This window comes from Bison bison, unplaced genomic scaffold, assembly GCF_000754665.1.
Source record: "Bison bison bison isolate TAMUID 2011002044 unplaced genomic scaffold, Bison_UMD1.0 scf7180017864514, whole genome shotgun sequence".
Taxonomy (NCBI): domain Eukaryota; kingdom Metazoa; phylum Chordata; class Mammalia; order Artiodactyla; family Bovidae; genus Bison; species Bison bison.
The window spans coordinates 315,170-330,859 of record NW_011495067.1 but is presented as its reverse complement, the minus strand read 5'-3'; the positions used below and the strand labels follow the sequence as shown (position 1 = coordinate 330,859).

At 38.7% G+C, this 15,690-nt stretch overlaps 1 protein-coding gene across 1 annotated transcript in view; it reads left to right on the top strand.

The window, feature by feature from the left end:
- The window catches only part of GPM6A (glycoprotein M6A), a 259,067-nt gene that overhangs the window by 230,166 nt on the left and 13,211 nt on the right, over positions 1 to 15,690 (top strand). Inside the window, exon 5 of the mRNA XM_010829923.1 lies at positions 13,001 to 13,154. Within this exon, the coding sequence (XP_010828225.1) occupies positions 13,001 to 13,154 (154 nt within the window). The remainder of the gene's footprint in view (positions 1 to 13,000; positions 13,155 to 15,690) is intronic.

Below are 15,690 nucleotides of genomic sequence, written 5' to 3'. Positions count from 1 at the left end.
AGTTTGTAGATAAATTGTATCTTACAGTCTACTATTTGTTTTATGAGTTCACCTGTTAGCCTGTTAATCAGTCTTCCTTAGCTTTAAAAAGGTCTTTTTGAAAATAGATTCATGAATTTCTATTTGGAATTCTGAATGATATTAACAGGTGGAAAAAAATTTTTTGAAACAACCATATTATAATATTATAGAATCAGCTTTCAGAGTTAGTGCTGAAAGAAAAGTATTATTCTATCCCTGTTTTTTCATGCTGTATAAAATGTAAAGTGGTCACTAGTAACTGATTCTGCTCACAAAATGGAATTGTGCCCAATGCATAAATGCAGTTTATTTTAAAGTGGCATTGCATCTCTGAATAGAAGATGCTAAATGCTATTCTCTTTTTCTAATGAATCTCTTGAAAACATAACTTGACCTGCATTATGCACTTCTGTCATGCAGAATCAAGACCACTTCAAATTCATTTCAGATTTTTAATGCTGTCCCTAGAAATCCTAAATGGGAGGCATATAAAACACATTAGCATGGTATTAACTCTTAGGGGTGAGGACCACTAGTTTACTAAGAGCATGTGAAAATTTATTTAACTATTCTAAGCAACAATTTTTATCTAAATTAAGTAGTAAATGGCACCAACATGAGTAAAAGTCAAATGTTGCTGAATATATTAAATGTGAACTTAAATTTGATATAGAAATATTTTCTCTCCTTTGAATTTCTTCCCCATTAAGTTTTTTTTTCTTTTCTTTTTTTTTAACTTTACAATATTGTATTGGTTTTGCCATATATCAACATGAATCCGCCCATTAAGTTTTTAAACCAAAAAATACATTTATTTGGTTGCAGTTTGGGAGCTATTCAGTGGCTCACATCTTGAAATCTTGGGATACTTGTTACACCCATCACTAAGTTATCTTGTTCTAAAAATTTCTCATTATGACAGCAACATGGCTCTCAAATGTTATCTATGCTAGTTCTGACACATCAGATTTTTAAGCCCAACACCTTTGAAGTAATGGAGTTCTTAAATGTGCTACTTTCCTTGGAAATTAATACATTTTCCATAAATCTACCTGCTGTAAGTATTCTATAAGACAATAAAAAATTTTAAAGTATATGCATTCATTTACTAGGGCTGCCATAACAAAGTACCATGAAAGTAGCAAAAACATATTGTCTCACATTTCTGGAGTCTTCAAGTCCAAGATCAAGGTGTCAGCAAGACTGGTTCCCCCCTAGGGCCGTGAGGAAGCTCTGTTCCTCAGCTCTGGCGGGCGCTGGTGGTCTTTGGTGATCTGGGCTTGTAGAAGCACCACCCCAGCCACGGCCTTCCTCTTCACCTGGTGCTCTGTCCACATGCCTGCTGCTCAGATTTCCCTTTCTGAAGGACCCCAGTCACATTGGGTTCGCCTTATCATTTTTAGTTTGCTTACCTCTGCAAAGGCCCCGTCTCCAAGTAAGGTTACATTCTGAGGTACGGGGGGTTAGGAATTCATCATATGAATTTCAGAGGAACACAATTTTGACTCATAACAAACAGGAACAGTATGCCACACAGAGTGTTTATGTTGAATTGTGTGTGTGTGTGTGTGCTCAGTCATGTCTGACTCTTTGCGACCCCAGGGACTGTCGCCCACCAGGCTCCTCTGTCCATGGGATTTCCCAGGCAAGACTACTGGAGTGGATTGCCATTTCCTACTCCAGGGGATCTTCCCAATCCAGGGATTGAACCCATGTTTCTTGTATCTCCTGCATTGGCAGGCGGATTCTTTATTTTTTAATTTTTTAAAATATAAATTAATTTATTTTAATTGGAGGCTAATTTACAATATTGTATTGGTTTTGCCATACATCAACATGAATCTGCCAGAGGTGTACACGTGTTTCCCATCCTGAACCCTCCTCCCACCTCCCTCCCCATACAATCCCTCTGGGTCATCCCAGTGAACCAGCCCCATGTAGACCACTGCACCACCTGGGAATCACACACAATGTTTAAAGTAACAAAACTAAGTGGTTACTTTTTATCCCGTTTTACAGGTAAAGAAAAATATGTATTTACGGTTATCCACTGTATCTGAGGGGATTGGTCCCAGGACTCCTGTAGAGACCAAGACCCAAAGATGCCTGAGTCTCTTATATAAAAAAGTGTAGTGTTGTATTTAACCTTACACACATCCCTCCATATACTTTAAATCATTTCCAAATTACTTATAATACCTAATACAATATAAACTCTGTAATTGTCAGTATAAATGCTATAAAATCATTGCTGGCATGTGGCAAATTCAAGTTTTGCTTTTTGGAACTTTCTGGCATATTTTAAAAAATATTTTCCATTCATCATTGGTTAAATTCAAGGATATCAAAAAGGAAGACCAGCTGTATTTATTATTTTAATCTTTTCTCTTAGCCTCAGATATTTATAGATTTTCACTGCATCATAAGACATACTCTGTAGAATTACCTTTACAGAGTGTATCATGACTCATGGCTCATTTTCCTAACTTTAAGTTAAGTTTTAATAATAAATCCAGTATTAATAATACGAAATGTTTGTTAGGTGCTTATATATGCCAGTTGCTATGCATGGAACTTTACGAAATACTAGGATATTTAATCCTCCAAACTATGTGAGTAGGCACCAGTATTGTTGAGATGTAAATATTAATAATTACCTTTATTTCACAGATGATGAACCTGCCACCAAGAGATGAGTACATGGTGGGTGGTGGAGTCAGATTTGCATTCAAGCCTGTGGCACAGAGTCCCTCACTAACCTCATAATCAGGATTTGTCTCGTCATTTATGTTTTATTTGGGCTAATTTCATAGGAGAATTATCTGACTGTGAGAGTTTTTAATAATTCACCAGCCCCTATTGTTTTACATTTTAGCGATATCATTCATTGGTGACTGGAAAGTTCCTTCATGGCAAAGATGTCCTCATTTTAACCTTGACTTTTATCCACAATCATGAGTTATCTCTTTTTATAAGATAAGGATGCTCTGTGCAAGGTGAAATAACTCAGTAGTCGATTTTGATGACCGCCTCTAAAAGAGTCTTAGGTAACTTTCTAAGTAAAGTTGTCATCAAGGAACTCTGCATTCTAGTCTATCTCTAAAATTCAGTGTATTCAAAAGTAAATTTTAAAAATAATAACACCATTGATTCAAGACTGCCAAGTTCCTCAAATAAGTCTTAGTCTCTCTCTAGGATATCCCATGGGCGGAGGAGCCTGGTGGGCTGCAGTCCATGGGGTCACAAGGAGTCGGACACGACTGAGCGACTTCCCTTTCACTTTTCACTTTCATGCATTGGAGAAGGCAATGGCAACCCACTCCAGTGTTCTTGCCTGGAGAATCCCAGGGGAGCCTGGTGGGCTGCCATCTATGGGATCGCACAGAGTTGGACACAACTGAAGCGACTTAGCAGCAGCAGCAGCAGGATATTCTAAATCTAACCTCAAGAAGGCAACATCATTTTTTTTTTTTTTCAGATTATAGCAATGCATTTTAGCACTCTCTCAATAGGGCATAAAGCGGGATGGGGAAACATAAACTGCTTCAAGCATAGTGGTCATATTTAGAAATATTTACCACAGGTATCTGAAGCAGATCTCACACATGCACTTACAGTTTCAGAACTGGACTCTAAATACAGGACAGTGGACCAATCTCAGTGTGACCGTGCAGTTATTAACTGTGCTGGTACATAAATTATGGCAAAAACAGAAAACATGGTCTCATTCTATTCAGGTTTCGAGCATAAAAATGAACAAAAAATTTTGGTGAGCCTTAGAAGATGACATTGACAGAATGGGAAAATTTCTTATAAAAAGTAAATCTTCTAGTGTTGGAATTTTTAATTCGAAATACTTAAAACTGCTGGAAAGCAAAAATTGAAAAAAAGAAAAAGTCTAAATCATCCTGCTTCCTTCCCAGTCACCATAGGTCGTGGTTGGAATTCAGTTCAAATAAAAATACCTTCTCAAAAATATTGAGCCAAGGTTTTGTTTTATGTTCGTTTTTGTTCTTTTGATTATTCAAGTAATGACATATAATTTTCTGCTAAATTGTTCTTTTCTAAATTTGTATATTCAGTGGCATTTTCATTCTCATTAGACTTCTCTATATATCAGATCATCCATCTGATCATTCTAGGATATAATTTCATAGCATTTAGGAAATGCTTTGTGAAATGCTCCTTATATTTTTAAAAGACTTCCCTATAGCTCAAATGATAAAGAATCTGCCTGCAATGCAGGAGACCCAGGTTTGATCCCTGGGTTGAGAAGATCCCCTGGAGAAGGAAATGGCAACCCACTCCAGTATTCTTGCCTGGAAAATTCCATGAACAGAGGAGCTTGGTGGACTACAGTCCATGGAGTCGCAAAGGTCAGACACGGTTAAGTAACACACACATATTTTTAAAATCCTAAAGCATTTTTTCAAAAATAAACTTTTTTTAAAAATTTTATTTTATTTTTAAACTTTACAATATTGTATTAGTTTTGCCAAATATCAAAATGAATCCACCACAGGTATACCTGTGTTCCCCATCCTGAACCCTCCTCCCTCCTCCCTCCCCATACCCTCCCTCTGGGTCGTCCCAGTTCACCAGCCCCAAGCATCCAGTATCGTGCATCGAACCTGGACTGGCGACTCCTTTCATACATGATATTATACATGTTTCGATGCCATTCTCCCAAATCTCCCCACCCTCTCCCTCTCCCACAGAGTCCATAAGACTGATCTATACAGGGCATACACACTGAGGAAACCAGAAGGGAAAGAGACATGTGTACCCCAATGTTCATCGCAGCACTGTTTATAATAGCCAAGACATGGAAGCAACCTAGATGCCCATCAGCAGATGAATGGATAAGAAAGCTGTGGTACAGATACACAATGGAGTATTACTCAGCCATTAAAAAGAATACATTTGAATCAGTTCTAATGAGATGGATGAAACTGGAACCTATTATACAGAGTTTAGTAAGCCAGAAAGAAAACCACCAATACAGTATACTAACGCATATATATGGAATTTAGAAAGATGGTAACAATAACCCTGTGTACGAGACAGCAAAAAATAAACTTTTAATCTTACAATAGTTTTAGATGTACAGAATGATGAAGATGGTACAGAGAATGTCCATATATATCAAACTCAGTTTTCTGTAGTAACATCTTACTTTAGCATGGTACATTTGTCACAACTAGTAAGCCTATATAGAAACATTACTATTGACTAAAGTCCACGCTCTGTTCAGGCTTTTTTAGTTTTTCCTAAATCAAGCGTTCTTTTTCTCTCCTAGTATCCCACTCAGGGAGTACAGATAGCATGTCACAGGTCAGTCATTCCTCCTTAGGCTACTCTGATCTGTGACATTTTCCAAGACTTCCCTTGTTCTTGGTGGTCTAGAAGGTTTTGTGGGGTAGAAGTTAGGCATTTTATAGAATGTACCTGAGTTGAAATCTGGTATATTTCTCATGATTTGGACTGGGGCTTTGGACTTCGGGAAGGAACACTACAGAGACTACTTTCTCATCACATCATTTCTCATACATTTAATGAACTGTTGAAAAAGGAAACTAGAGACATGAAGTAACACTCTCTGATTCATGTCTTCCTAAATGAAATAGTTCTGTTAAAAGCAATCCCATTATACATATAAAAGCAGAAAGGAGAATGGTGGTTGCCAGGGGCTGAGAGTAGGGAAGTGGGGAGATGTGATCAAAGCGTACAAACTTTCAGCTTTACAGAATGAATAAATTGTTGACGGACTTGCCTAGAGGCCCAGTGGTTAAGACTCTGTGCTTACCCACTGCAGAGGATAAGGGTTCAATCCCTGATCAGGGAATTAAGATCGCACATGCCACGCAGTGGAACCAAAATAGCTAAATAAAATAAAATGTGGGGAAAATATGTTAAAATACAGTTACCATAGATGAATTGTACATAGCAGGATAATAGTCTGTTTTCGTTTTTCCAGAATATTTAAAACCTTCAGTTTTTTTATTTAATTAATATAAAATTAAATCTTAGAATTTGATGCCCACTGAAAAGTTCTTAGGAAAGATTGAAGGTGGGAGGAGAAGGGGATGACAGAGGATGAGATGGTTGGGTGGTATCACTGACTCAATGGACATGAGTTTGAGTAAACTCCGGGAGTTGGTGATGGACAGAGAGGCCTGGCATGCCCAGTCCACGGGGTTGCAGAGAGTTGGACATGACTGAGTGACTGAACTGAACTGAACTGAAAAGTTCTAAGGAGATATAGCTATAACTAATGAATTTTCAATTTCTGCTTATAAAGATATTCTAGTTTAAATGAAGTCGCTTGCACATATAGATTTTTTAATCAAATTTTATAATAAAGATAGAAATTCACCTTAAGGATGGATAGAAATTATCCTCCAATTCATGGGCTTTATGAACCCTAATGTGGCATCCTGAATCCATTCACTTACAGTAACTGCTTCTACTGTGAGTAACCTCGATTTTATATGTTCAGGTGACACTGCAAATAGAAATACGTTTTCTTAAATTGGTTCCATTGATTTTAATGTGCCAAATATTTCCATACATGTAAAAGTTATAATTTAAACAGGCTACTGGATTGGGGATTCAATGAGAACTGTGGATTACAGATGGTCTTTTGCAATACTGATTGTTTAGTAGGTACCTGTCTTTTCCAATCAGAAGGCTCATGCCCGCTGTACTGGGAATAATCTCCACAGAAAGATTTTTATTTTATTATTTCTTTTAGGGAAAAAAAGAATTATATCTTTCTGACTTTGCATTTAAACCAGTAACGTTTTACAAAACATGAAATTTTACCACATTTTTTGAGACTCAATTTCCTCATTTTAAGATTAGCTACCACAGTTTATGTTTTTTAATTACTTTATGGGGAGATGATATATATTAAGGATATAAAAATCAAAAGCTCACTGAGGAATGAATAAGCCTGGTGGTGGTGGTGGTTTAGTCGCTCAGTCGTGTCCAACTCTGGCGACCACATGGATTGTAGCCCGCCAGATTCCTGTGTCCGTGGGATTTCCCAGGCAAGAATACTGGAGTGGGTTGCCATTTTCTTCTCCAAGGGATATTCCCTACCCCAACTCCCACCCCCCAGGGATTGAACTCGTGTCTCCTGCATTGGCAGGTGGTTCTTTACCACCGAGCCACCAGGAAGGCCCATGTCTAAGCCTAGTATTATCATATTGGGATTCTTGGTCAGAAGACTATTTCTCAGATATTTACAACGTAACTGACAATAAAATAGCATTCACTAAAGGGAAATTTCCTCTATAGTAATATTTGTTGGAGAAGGCAATGGCACCCCAGTCCAGTACTCTTGCCTGGAGAATCCCATGGATGGAGGAGCCTGGTAGGCTGCAGTCCATGGGGTCGCTAAGAGTCGGACATGACTGAGCGACTTCACTTTCACTTTCCACTTTCATGCATCGGAGAAGGAAATGGCAACCCACTCCAGTGTTCTTGCCTGGAGAATCCCAGGGACGGCGGGGCCTGGTGGGCTGCTGTCTATGGGGTTGCACAGAGTCAGACGAGACTGAAGCGACTTAGCAGCAGCAATATTTGTTGGAAAAGAGGCTGGCGGTGCTTTTCTCTCTAATATGATTTGATTTGATTTGAATTCTGCTTTCACTTGAAAAAGTAAAGCCTACATAAGCACATGCATGCTGAGCACACTGATGGACATGGCTGGCTTACAGTGTTTGTTCAGACAGTGGTTAAAATCTTCGAAAGACATTTTTGACCGGTATATACCCAAGGCCTCATATAGTACACATTGTTGACACAGGGATATTTTAATTATTAATGAATTAAAGAGTAAAGGACTTTGATTAAGGGTTTGGAAAATAGAAATAAGCTCCATAAGTAACCTGAAGGGTGTAAACTAGAATGAACTATTTAGAATACTGCAATCATCCAAGTGTTAGATAGGGCAACTGCAAACTCATGATGAATCCTGTACTATATTCTGAAGCATTTTAGTTTGATCTGTTGAATGAATAAGACCAGTGCAAGGTAATAAAGGAGAGCATTACAATTAGTATATTTTTAATAGATTTTATTTTTTAGAGCAACTTTAGGTTCATAGAAAAATTGAACAGAAAATATATTAATAGAAATTTCTTAAATATCCCCAACCCCGACATCTCAACAGCCTCCCTCACTATCTAAATCCTGCACCAGGTGGTACATTTGCTACAATTAATGAGCTGACATGGACGCAAGATAATCACCCAAAGTCCATAATTTCCCTGAGACTTCACGCTTGGTGTTGCACATTCGGTGTGTTTAGACAAGTGTCTGACACATATCTGACTCTGTGGTGTAAAACAGAATACTTTCACTGCCCTGAAAATCCCGTGCTCCACCTGTCCATTCTCCTCTCTCCACGCCTGGCAGCCGCCTGTCCTCTTACTGTCGCCATAGTGTTGCCTTTTCCAGAATGTCATATAACTGGAATCACACGTTACGTAATCTTTTCAGACTTTCTTCACTTAGTCATATGCATTTAAGGTTCTTCCATGTTTTCCTGTGGCTTTATATAAGTCATTTCTCTTAGTGCCGAATAATATTCCATCATCTGAATATAGCAGTTTATTCCTCCATTCAGCTACTGAAGGACATTTTAGCTGCTTCCATGTCTTGACAATTAGGAATAAAATGGGTAGAAACATGGCAAATAGTTTTTTTTTTTTAAAGCAAGTTTCTGATCACCACTTGTGCCAAGATAGCTTTAGGCCATACTGTTGACAATAATGATGATTGCATATTTTCAAGTAATTTACATAATAACGCAAGTAATTTTTTCTTCAGTAAACTTTACACTGTGTGCTTCTCGCAGCCTACTGAGTTCAGTATTGTTGGTGCTGCTCCATTTTGCATTCTTAGTGATAGCATATTCAGGCGTCCGTTTGCTTTCCTTTGCCTTGGTATTCTCTCATATTAGAGCTGTGGTTCTCAACCAGATGCTGTTTCCCCACTCCTTGCTTTCTCCCCGCAGGGGACACAGAAATTTTGGTTATGTAACTATTGTCTATTGAGTAGAGACCGGGGATGTTGTTAAACATGTTGCAATACACAGGGCACTATCCATAACAAAGAATATTCTGGCCCAAATTTTCAATAGTGCTGAATCTGGGAAATCTTGATTTCAAATTTGGTTCATATCAGTCCCTCACTCACCTATGCATTTGGCTATTTTGTTGACATTGACATGGATTTCTGGCTAATCATTCCAATTGTGCTTTTTTTTTTTTTCCCCGACTTCAGGTGTGGTACCCTGAAGAGCCTAAGGAAAATATCAGAGAAGTTTTCACATCAAATGTACTCATGAGAGCTTTATTGATTCCCATAGAGCAGCAGTTCTTTATGTTAGATGCCCATTAAAATTGTCTGCAAAGATATTGTAAATTCAGATACAATTGTCACTGGCAAAGCCTGGTCTCTTTCTCAGATCTGCCAGATGATCTCGCTGTGTGTGCACGGTTGGAAACCACTGTCAGAGGCGTGCCCCTCAGCTCACGTTCACTCAGCGAGACTGCTGGATGACCAGATCACTCAGCCTGGAGGTGTTTCTGCCTTCAAATCTACAGCTGTTTTCTCTTGCTCTTCAAGTGGGGACATGATTGAATTGATAATCTATAAATGCATTCCCAATGAGGAAATGTCATTGAAAACATATTTTTGGGAAATGGAGCTCTGAGTTAAAAAATACTTTATCTAAGTATTTTTATAAGCTGTGCTGTAAAACACTGATGAGAAGGAGACTTTATAGACAGTGTCCTGAGTGGAACCCAACAGTATATGTTTGGTATATGTTTGCATATACCCACAGGGAGGCCTGGCATGCTGTGGTTCATGGGGTCGCAAAGAGTCGGACACGACTGAGCGACTGAACTGAACTGAACTGATAGATCCATTTAATTCATTTCACTGAAGTTTGAGTCTGCGTTATGCCCAAATTTATTCATTATATCATAACATTAAATTTGATATATGGCTAATTTTTTCAGTGTTTACATAATCCTTAGATTCAGAGACCCTTGGAGTCAGAGTCAGCTGGCTCTTTTTCATCAGTTCAGCTAACGTCTGAGATGTTATTTTTACCCAGACTGGTACACATCTGCTGAGTTCCCCCAGAAAGTCTATGGCTTAACCAAGTGTGATTTTCTTAGACATCAAGCTTAAATTCATAGGCACACAGATGAAAAATAAATTACCTTTTACAAGTCACTCTCAAGTTAAATACACTGTAATCTCAAAGCTGCATCATCAAGGGGTAATCATGTGTTTTAACCTTCTTCCAAAGACTAAGAAAACCTTGTTTCTTGCAGTTCCATATTTCAATCTCCCTTCTAAATTTCAAACAATAATTAGAACATCTAGGTTGAAATCAAAATAATACATATTTTTAAAAATTTTAAGCCACTAAGAAGGAATTCACAGCAAGATCGTTGAGTGTAATACTAACACATATTAGACCCTCAACAAATGTATTTTGAATAAAAATAAACACAAAACAAGAACTATGGTAACAAGAAGGTACCTATTGTGAAAGTCATTTGCATGTTCTGATGAAATGGTACTCAATAATGATGTGATAATAAGATTGCTGGATATTGATTATGAATCTGGCACCCACGTCTTTATCATTTAATGGCATTAAATGTCATTAATGTCATTAAAAAAATGATAGTTTTTACCATCCAAGATCAACAAGTTAACTAATCTAAACCAAACCAAAGAAATTTTACTGAGATATTTTTATTTGTGAATTAGGAGGAAATGGTCAGTGTTTTAATATAAGTGAGAGATACATTAAACTGTGGCTGAAATAGGAAAAGCCAGTGAGTCCACTTTATATATCAGACTTCCATAAGACCCATCCCTCTCTCCTTTCTATAAACAGGGCCACTGCTGTTTAGTTTAGAAAGTAAAATATATTGTTGTTCAAGGCAATAAACACCACATGCGAATAAATAGTTTACAAAATATTTATAACAATAACGATGTATGGTGACAGATGTTAACTAGACTTATTGCAATGACTGTTTCACAATATATACAAATAGCAAACCATTATGTTGTACACCTGAAACTGATATATCAATTATACCTCAGTTTAGAAAAAAAGAGTAGCTCATATATTTAATGCTCAGACAACAAAAAATACCTGTCATATTACTAGCAGTGGAAAGCTAGAAATAAGATGATAATCATGAGATATTTTATTACATATAGAGAATGTTTACCTAGAATCACACTTTATCAATTCAAATAATTTTTCAATCTTAGTAATTATCAGATTCTAAGGGAAAACATAAAGTAGGAAGATAGCCTTATATTTTTAGCATGTTTAGTATGGATACTTTAGTGACTATGAACTCCCTAAAATGTAAATGCTTTGTACTCCAACTCAGAAGTAAAATCTTTTGTATGTTAGAACAAAAGTTAATGCACTAGTCCTCATGAAAACATGTTCTCGCAGCAAAGATTGATTCTGTAAAATTCAGCTTTATTACTATGCTGTGACATTATAGCAAATACGGTTTCAGAATTCACTCCTTCCATTGCCTTGTGAAGTAGCAGCAACAACACAGTTCAGAGAATTCCGGGCCAGTTTGAGTGTAAACCCATAGAATCCAGAGTCCCATTCCACCGTAAACAGCACCATCAAAAGAAGCTTTTGAAAAGTCCCCTGAGTCGGAAAGGAATATAAGGCCAAATGGAACCGAAAGGCCTGCAGATCACTCTCCTGTGGGTTCTGAGTCGCCGTTACCCTTCAGAGGACTGGGTCTGAAGTGGCAGTATCATGTTCATTATTCTTGAGATTGTAAATTAGCACTGAGGCCTACAATTCTGCATAATGAAAATGTTAATAAACAGAGCTTTTTCCTCCCAGGAGTTCCATTAACAAGATTTCTTCAGTTTGGGGTAGTTTCCAGACTTTCGAGAGGCTTCCTCTTCCAGCGGAAGACGTTAAGTAATTTTCCCAGACTTGAGAACTTCTCATGCTTTTTATTTTCTGCAAACATGAAGCCTAATTTCCTTATTCTATACATTCCTATCATTCAGGCAAGATATATGTTTGGTGGTAGTAGGAATAATCACAATAATACTACCTAGAATAAAAAGTACTGATACTTTGCCTGGGCTTCGTATGCGCCAGGTTTGACGCTCAGTGCTTCCACCGAATCATCTCATTCCAGCCTCTCAACAGTCATGCAGTGAGTGTAACTGTAGATTACAATTGTGATTGTAATTTCAGATCAGTTTAGCAGGCATGCTCTGCTAAATTAATCACAAAGAGGCATAAAAAGCAGCCTAGACTCAATCCAGTTCAGAAATCTGTGGCTTTAACCAGCATGCTTTAAGGCTCCCTTTCTTGCTAAACAAATGTGACATCTAGGCTGGGGACACAGTAAATGAGTGGCATATCAATGCTTGATAAATCAATCAGTCAATCAAAGGTAAAGTTAGTGTGCATGAAAGAAGAGTTAGACTTAAAGTTTACAAAAGTCATTCAGAAAGAGGAGTAGAAATACACACTCATATCATTATATACCAAAATGACCTGTGAGTCATTGTACTTAGCTTAAATATTTATGATGTGAATTTGTGCCCATTTAGTTGTCATACAAAGCTATTCATCTTAAATTTATCAGTTAATGTTTTCTAAAGTTAAAAAAATGTGTGGTGAGGTTTTCAAGATCAATACATGAATGAAACAGGCATTAAGATGCAGATGGAGGAACTCTTCCTCTGTACATCAGAACCTCTGTGATGTAGTTTTCCAGCCCCTTTCTTCTCGTGATCCATGTTCACCCTCTCTCAGCTTCCTTACTGGTGGCAGGACCTACCGGAGTGATAAATATTGAGCTGTGTAGGTTAAACACAGAATCCCTCCTTCCCAGTAGCTTATATGTTTTCTGTCTCGACTTTTTCTCTGTTGCAGTTTATTATGCTGACATACCTTTTCATGCTGGCCTGGCTGGGAGTCACGGCATTCACCTCACTGCCAGTTTACATGTATTTCAACCTGTGGACCATCTGCCGAAACACCACCTTAGTGGAGGGAGCGAATCTCTGCCTGGACCTTCGTCAGTTTGGTAGGTGTATCCCTGGCTGTAAATACAGCACCTCATACGGTTTGCTCCATTTTAAAATAGTGTAATGGAAAAGAAGACAGCAACCCACCTCAGTATTCTTGCCTGAAAAGTCCCAGGGACACAGGAGCCTGGCAGGCTACAGTCTAAGGGTTGCAAGGGGTTGGAAACAACTGAGCAACTGAGAAAACTAGTGTAAACCACTTTGGAACCATAATTACTTCGACCAGAGAGAGAGGTGCATCAGAATCTTCATGTTTAAGTCATTCTTCTAAAACCAAACTAAGGGAATTTCAGAGTGAGTGCAAGTCACTCTTATGAACTGTGTAGTGTTTGCATAGTATTTTCATTCTCCCCTGATAAACTATATAGTCTGTGAAGTCTGTATGAAGCTCATCTAAGAAATAGATACTTCATTGTTTTCTGAAACAGGGGGGAAAACTAAACTTTACCATTTCGTAATAAAAAAAAAAAAAAAACTAAATCAATCAGTAGTCCTCTTCAGTTCAGTTCAGTTCAGTTCAGTTGCTCAGTCGTGTCTGACTCTTTGCGACCTCATGAATCGCAGCACGCCAGGCCTCCCTGTCCATCACCAACTCCCAGACTTCACCCAGACTCACGTCCATCAAGTCAGCGATGCCATCCAGCCATCTCATCCTCTGTTGTCCCCTTCTCCTCCTGCCCCCAATCCCTCCCAGCATCAGAGTCTTTTCCAATGAGTCAACTCTTCGCATGAGGTGGCCAAAGTACTGGAGTTTCAGCTTTAGCATCATTCCTTCCAAAGAACACCCAGGGCTGATCTCCTTCAGAATGGACTGGTTGGATCTCCTTGCAGTCCAAGGGACTCTTGGGTTATTTTTATTTAGGGCTGAAACCTCATGTAATAATAATAATTTCTTACGTGTATAAGGGCTTACAATAGTTTGTATATGTTTGCCTGCTTAGTTCTCACAGTAATTCTGTGTGGTGGGTACTGTGGTTATCCTCTTTATAAATGACAAAACTGAGGTCCCAGGAGGTTAAGTTTCCTGTCCAAGGTGACATGGCTAGTAAGTGAGAGTGCTGGATTCACTCCATCCAGTTTCAGAGTCTGTTCTTGGTTCGAAGTGAGCTGCCTCACCTGTTGAAACAAGCACTGAACTATGAATGAGGAAAGTTGAGTCTAATCTCACCTAACCTGTTTGGAATCCCATCCCATCCTTTGTAATAATATGGGGGCTACAGAATTTATAGAAGATATGCAAAGTCATGTGCTCAAACTGATATTTTTTTTACAACACAGCTGTTAGTGGATTGCCATTCCCTTCTCCAGGGGATATTCCTGACTCAGGGATCGAACTCAGGTCTCTTGCATTGCAGGTGAATTCTTTACCATCCAAGCCACCAGGGAAGACCTTTAAAATCTAATAGAGTGTTATAAATGTTTTTCTCTAATGCAGGTGTCCCTGTACTTCAGGCAAGTGGGAAACAGTTCAGTAGAGGGGATCGCAAGGTTAGACTGTGGCTCTGAGGTTAGACTGTAGACAGACTGCAGAGTATGGTCGAACCAGTCCATCACCAGCTAGCCCAATGTTTCAAAACAGTGTCTACCTACGCTCTTGTTAGAAGGAGTTCCAGCCCCCATTGTATGATGCAGATGAAAATCAGGATGATTTTCTGTGCATGGGGTTCTCGGCAAGAAGATGATGGAAGGAATGTGGACAGGTCTTCTCTGGGGAAAGTTTTAACCTTGGAAACATGTCCCTGTAAACACAGGAAAAGGAAACCTTGGCACCTACTGCTGGAGGACACTGGAAAATAGCTGCTCGGAAAACCACAGCCCTAACTTCAGCATCCCCACCCCCAACTAAAATGTCTTCCTTTAATTCTTCTAATCTGAAAAATTAAAATTGGAAGAGATGTGGCTAGTCTCACAGAGAGGGTTGCCAGATAAATTACAGGACACCCAGTTAAGTTGGAATTTCTGATAAGCAATATATATAGTCCAGTACATCCCAGATATTGTAGGGGATATACATCGGGTAAGTGTAAAGCATGACTATGATTAAAGCTGCTCTTTGAACCTTAGCCCTGTTACAGCATAGTTCAGTTCAGTCACTCAGTCATGTCTGACTCTTTGCGACCCCATGAACTACAGCACACCAGGCCTCCCTGTCCATCACCGACTCCTGGAGCTTGATCAAACTCATGTCCATTGAGTTGGTGGTGCCATCCAACCATCTCATCTTCTGCCGTCCCCTTCTCCTCCCACTTTCAATCTTTCCTAGCATCAGGGTATTCTCAAATGAGTCAGTTCTTCGCATCAGGTGGCCAAAGGATTAGTTTCAGCTTCAGCATCAGTCCTCCCAGTGAATATTCAGGACTGATTTCCTTTAGGATGGACTGGTTTGATCTTGCAGTCCAAGGGACTCTCAAGAGTTTTCTCCAACACCACAGTTCAAAAGCATCAATTCTTTGGCGCTCAGCTTTCTTTATAGTTCAACTCTCACATCCATGCATGACTACAGGAAAAACCATAGCTTTGACTAATGGACTTTTG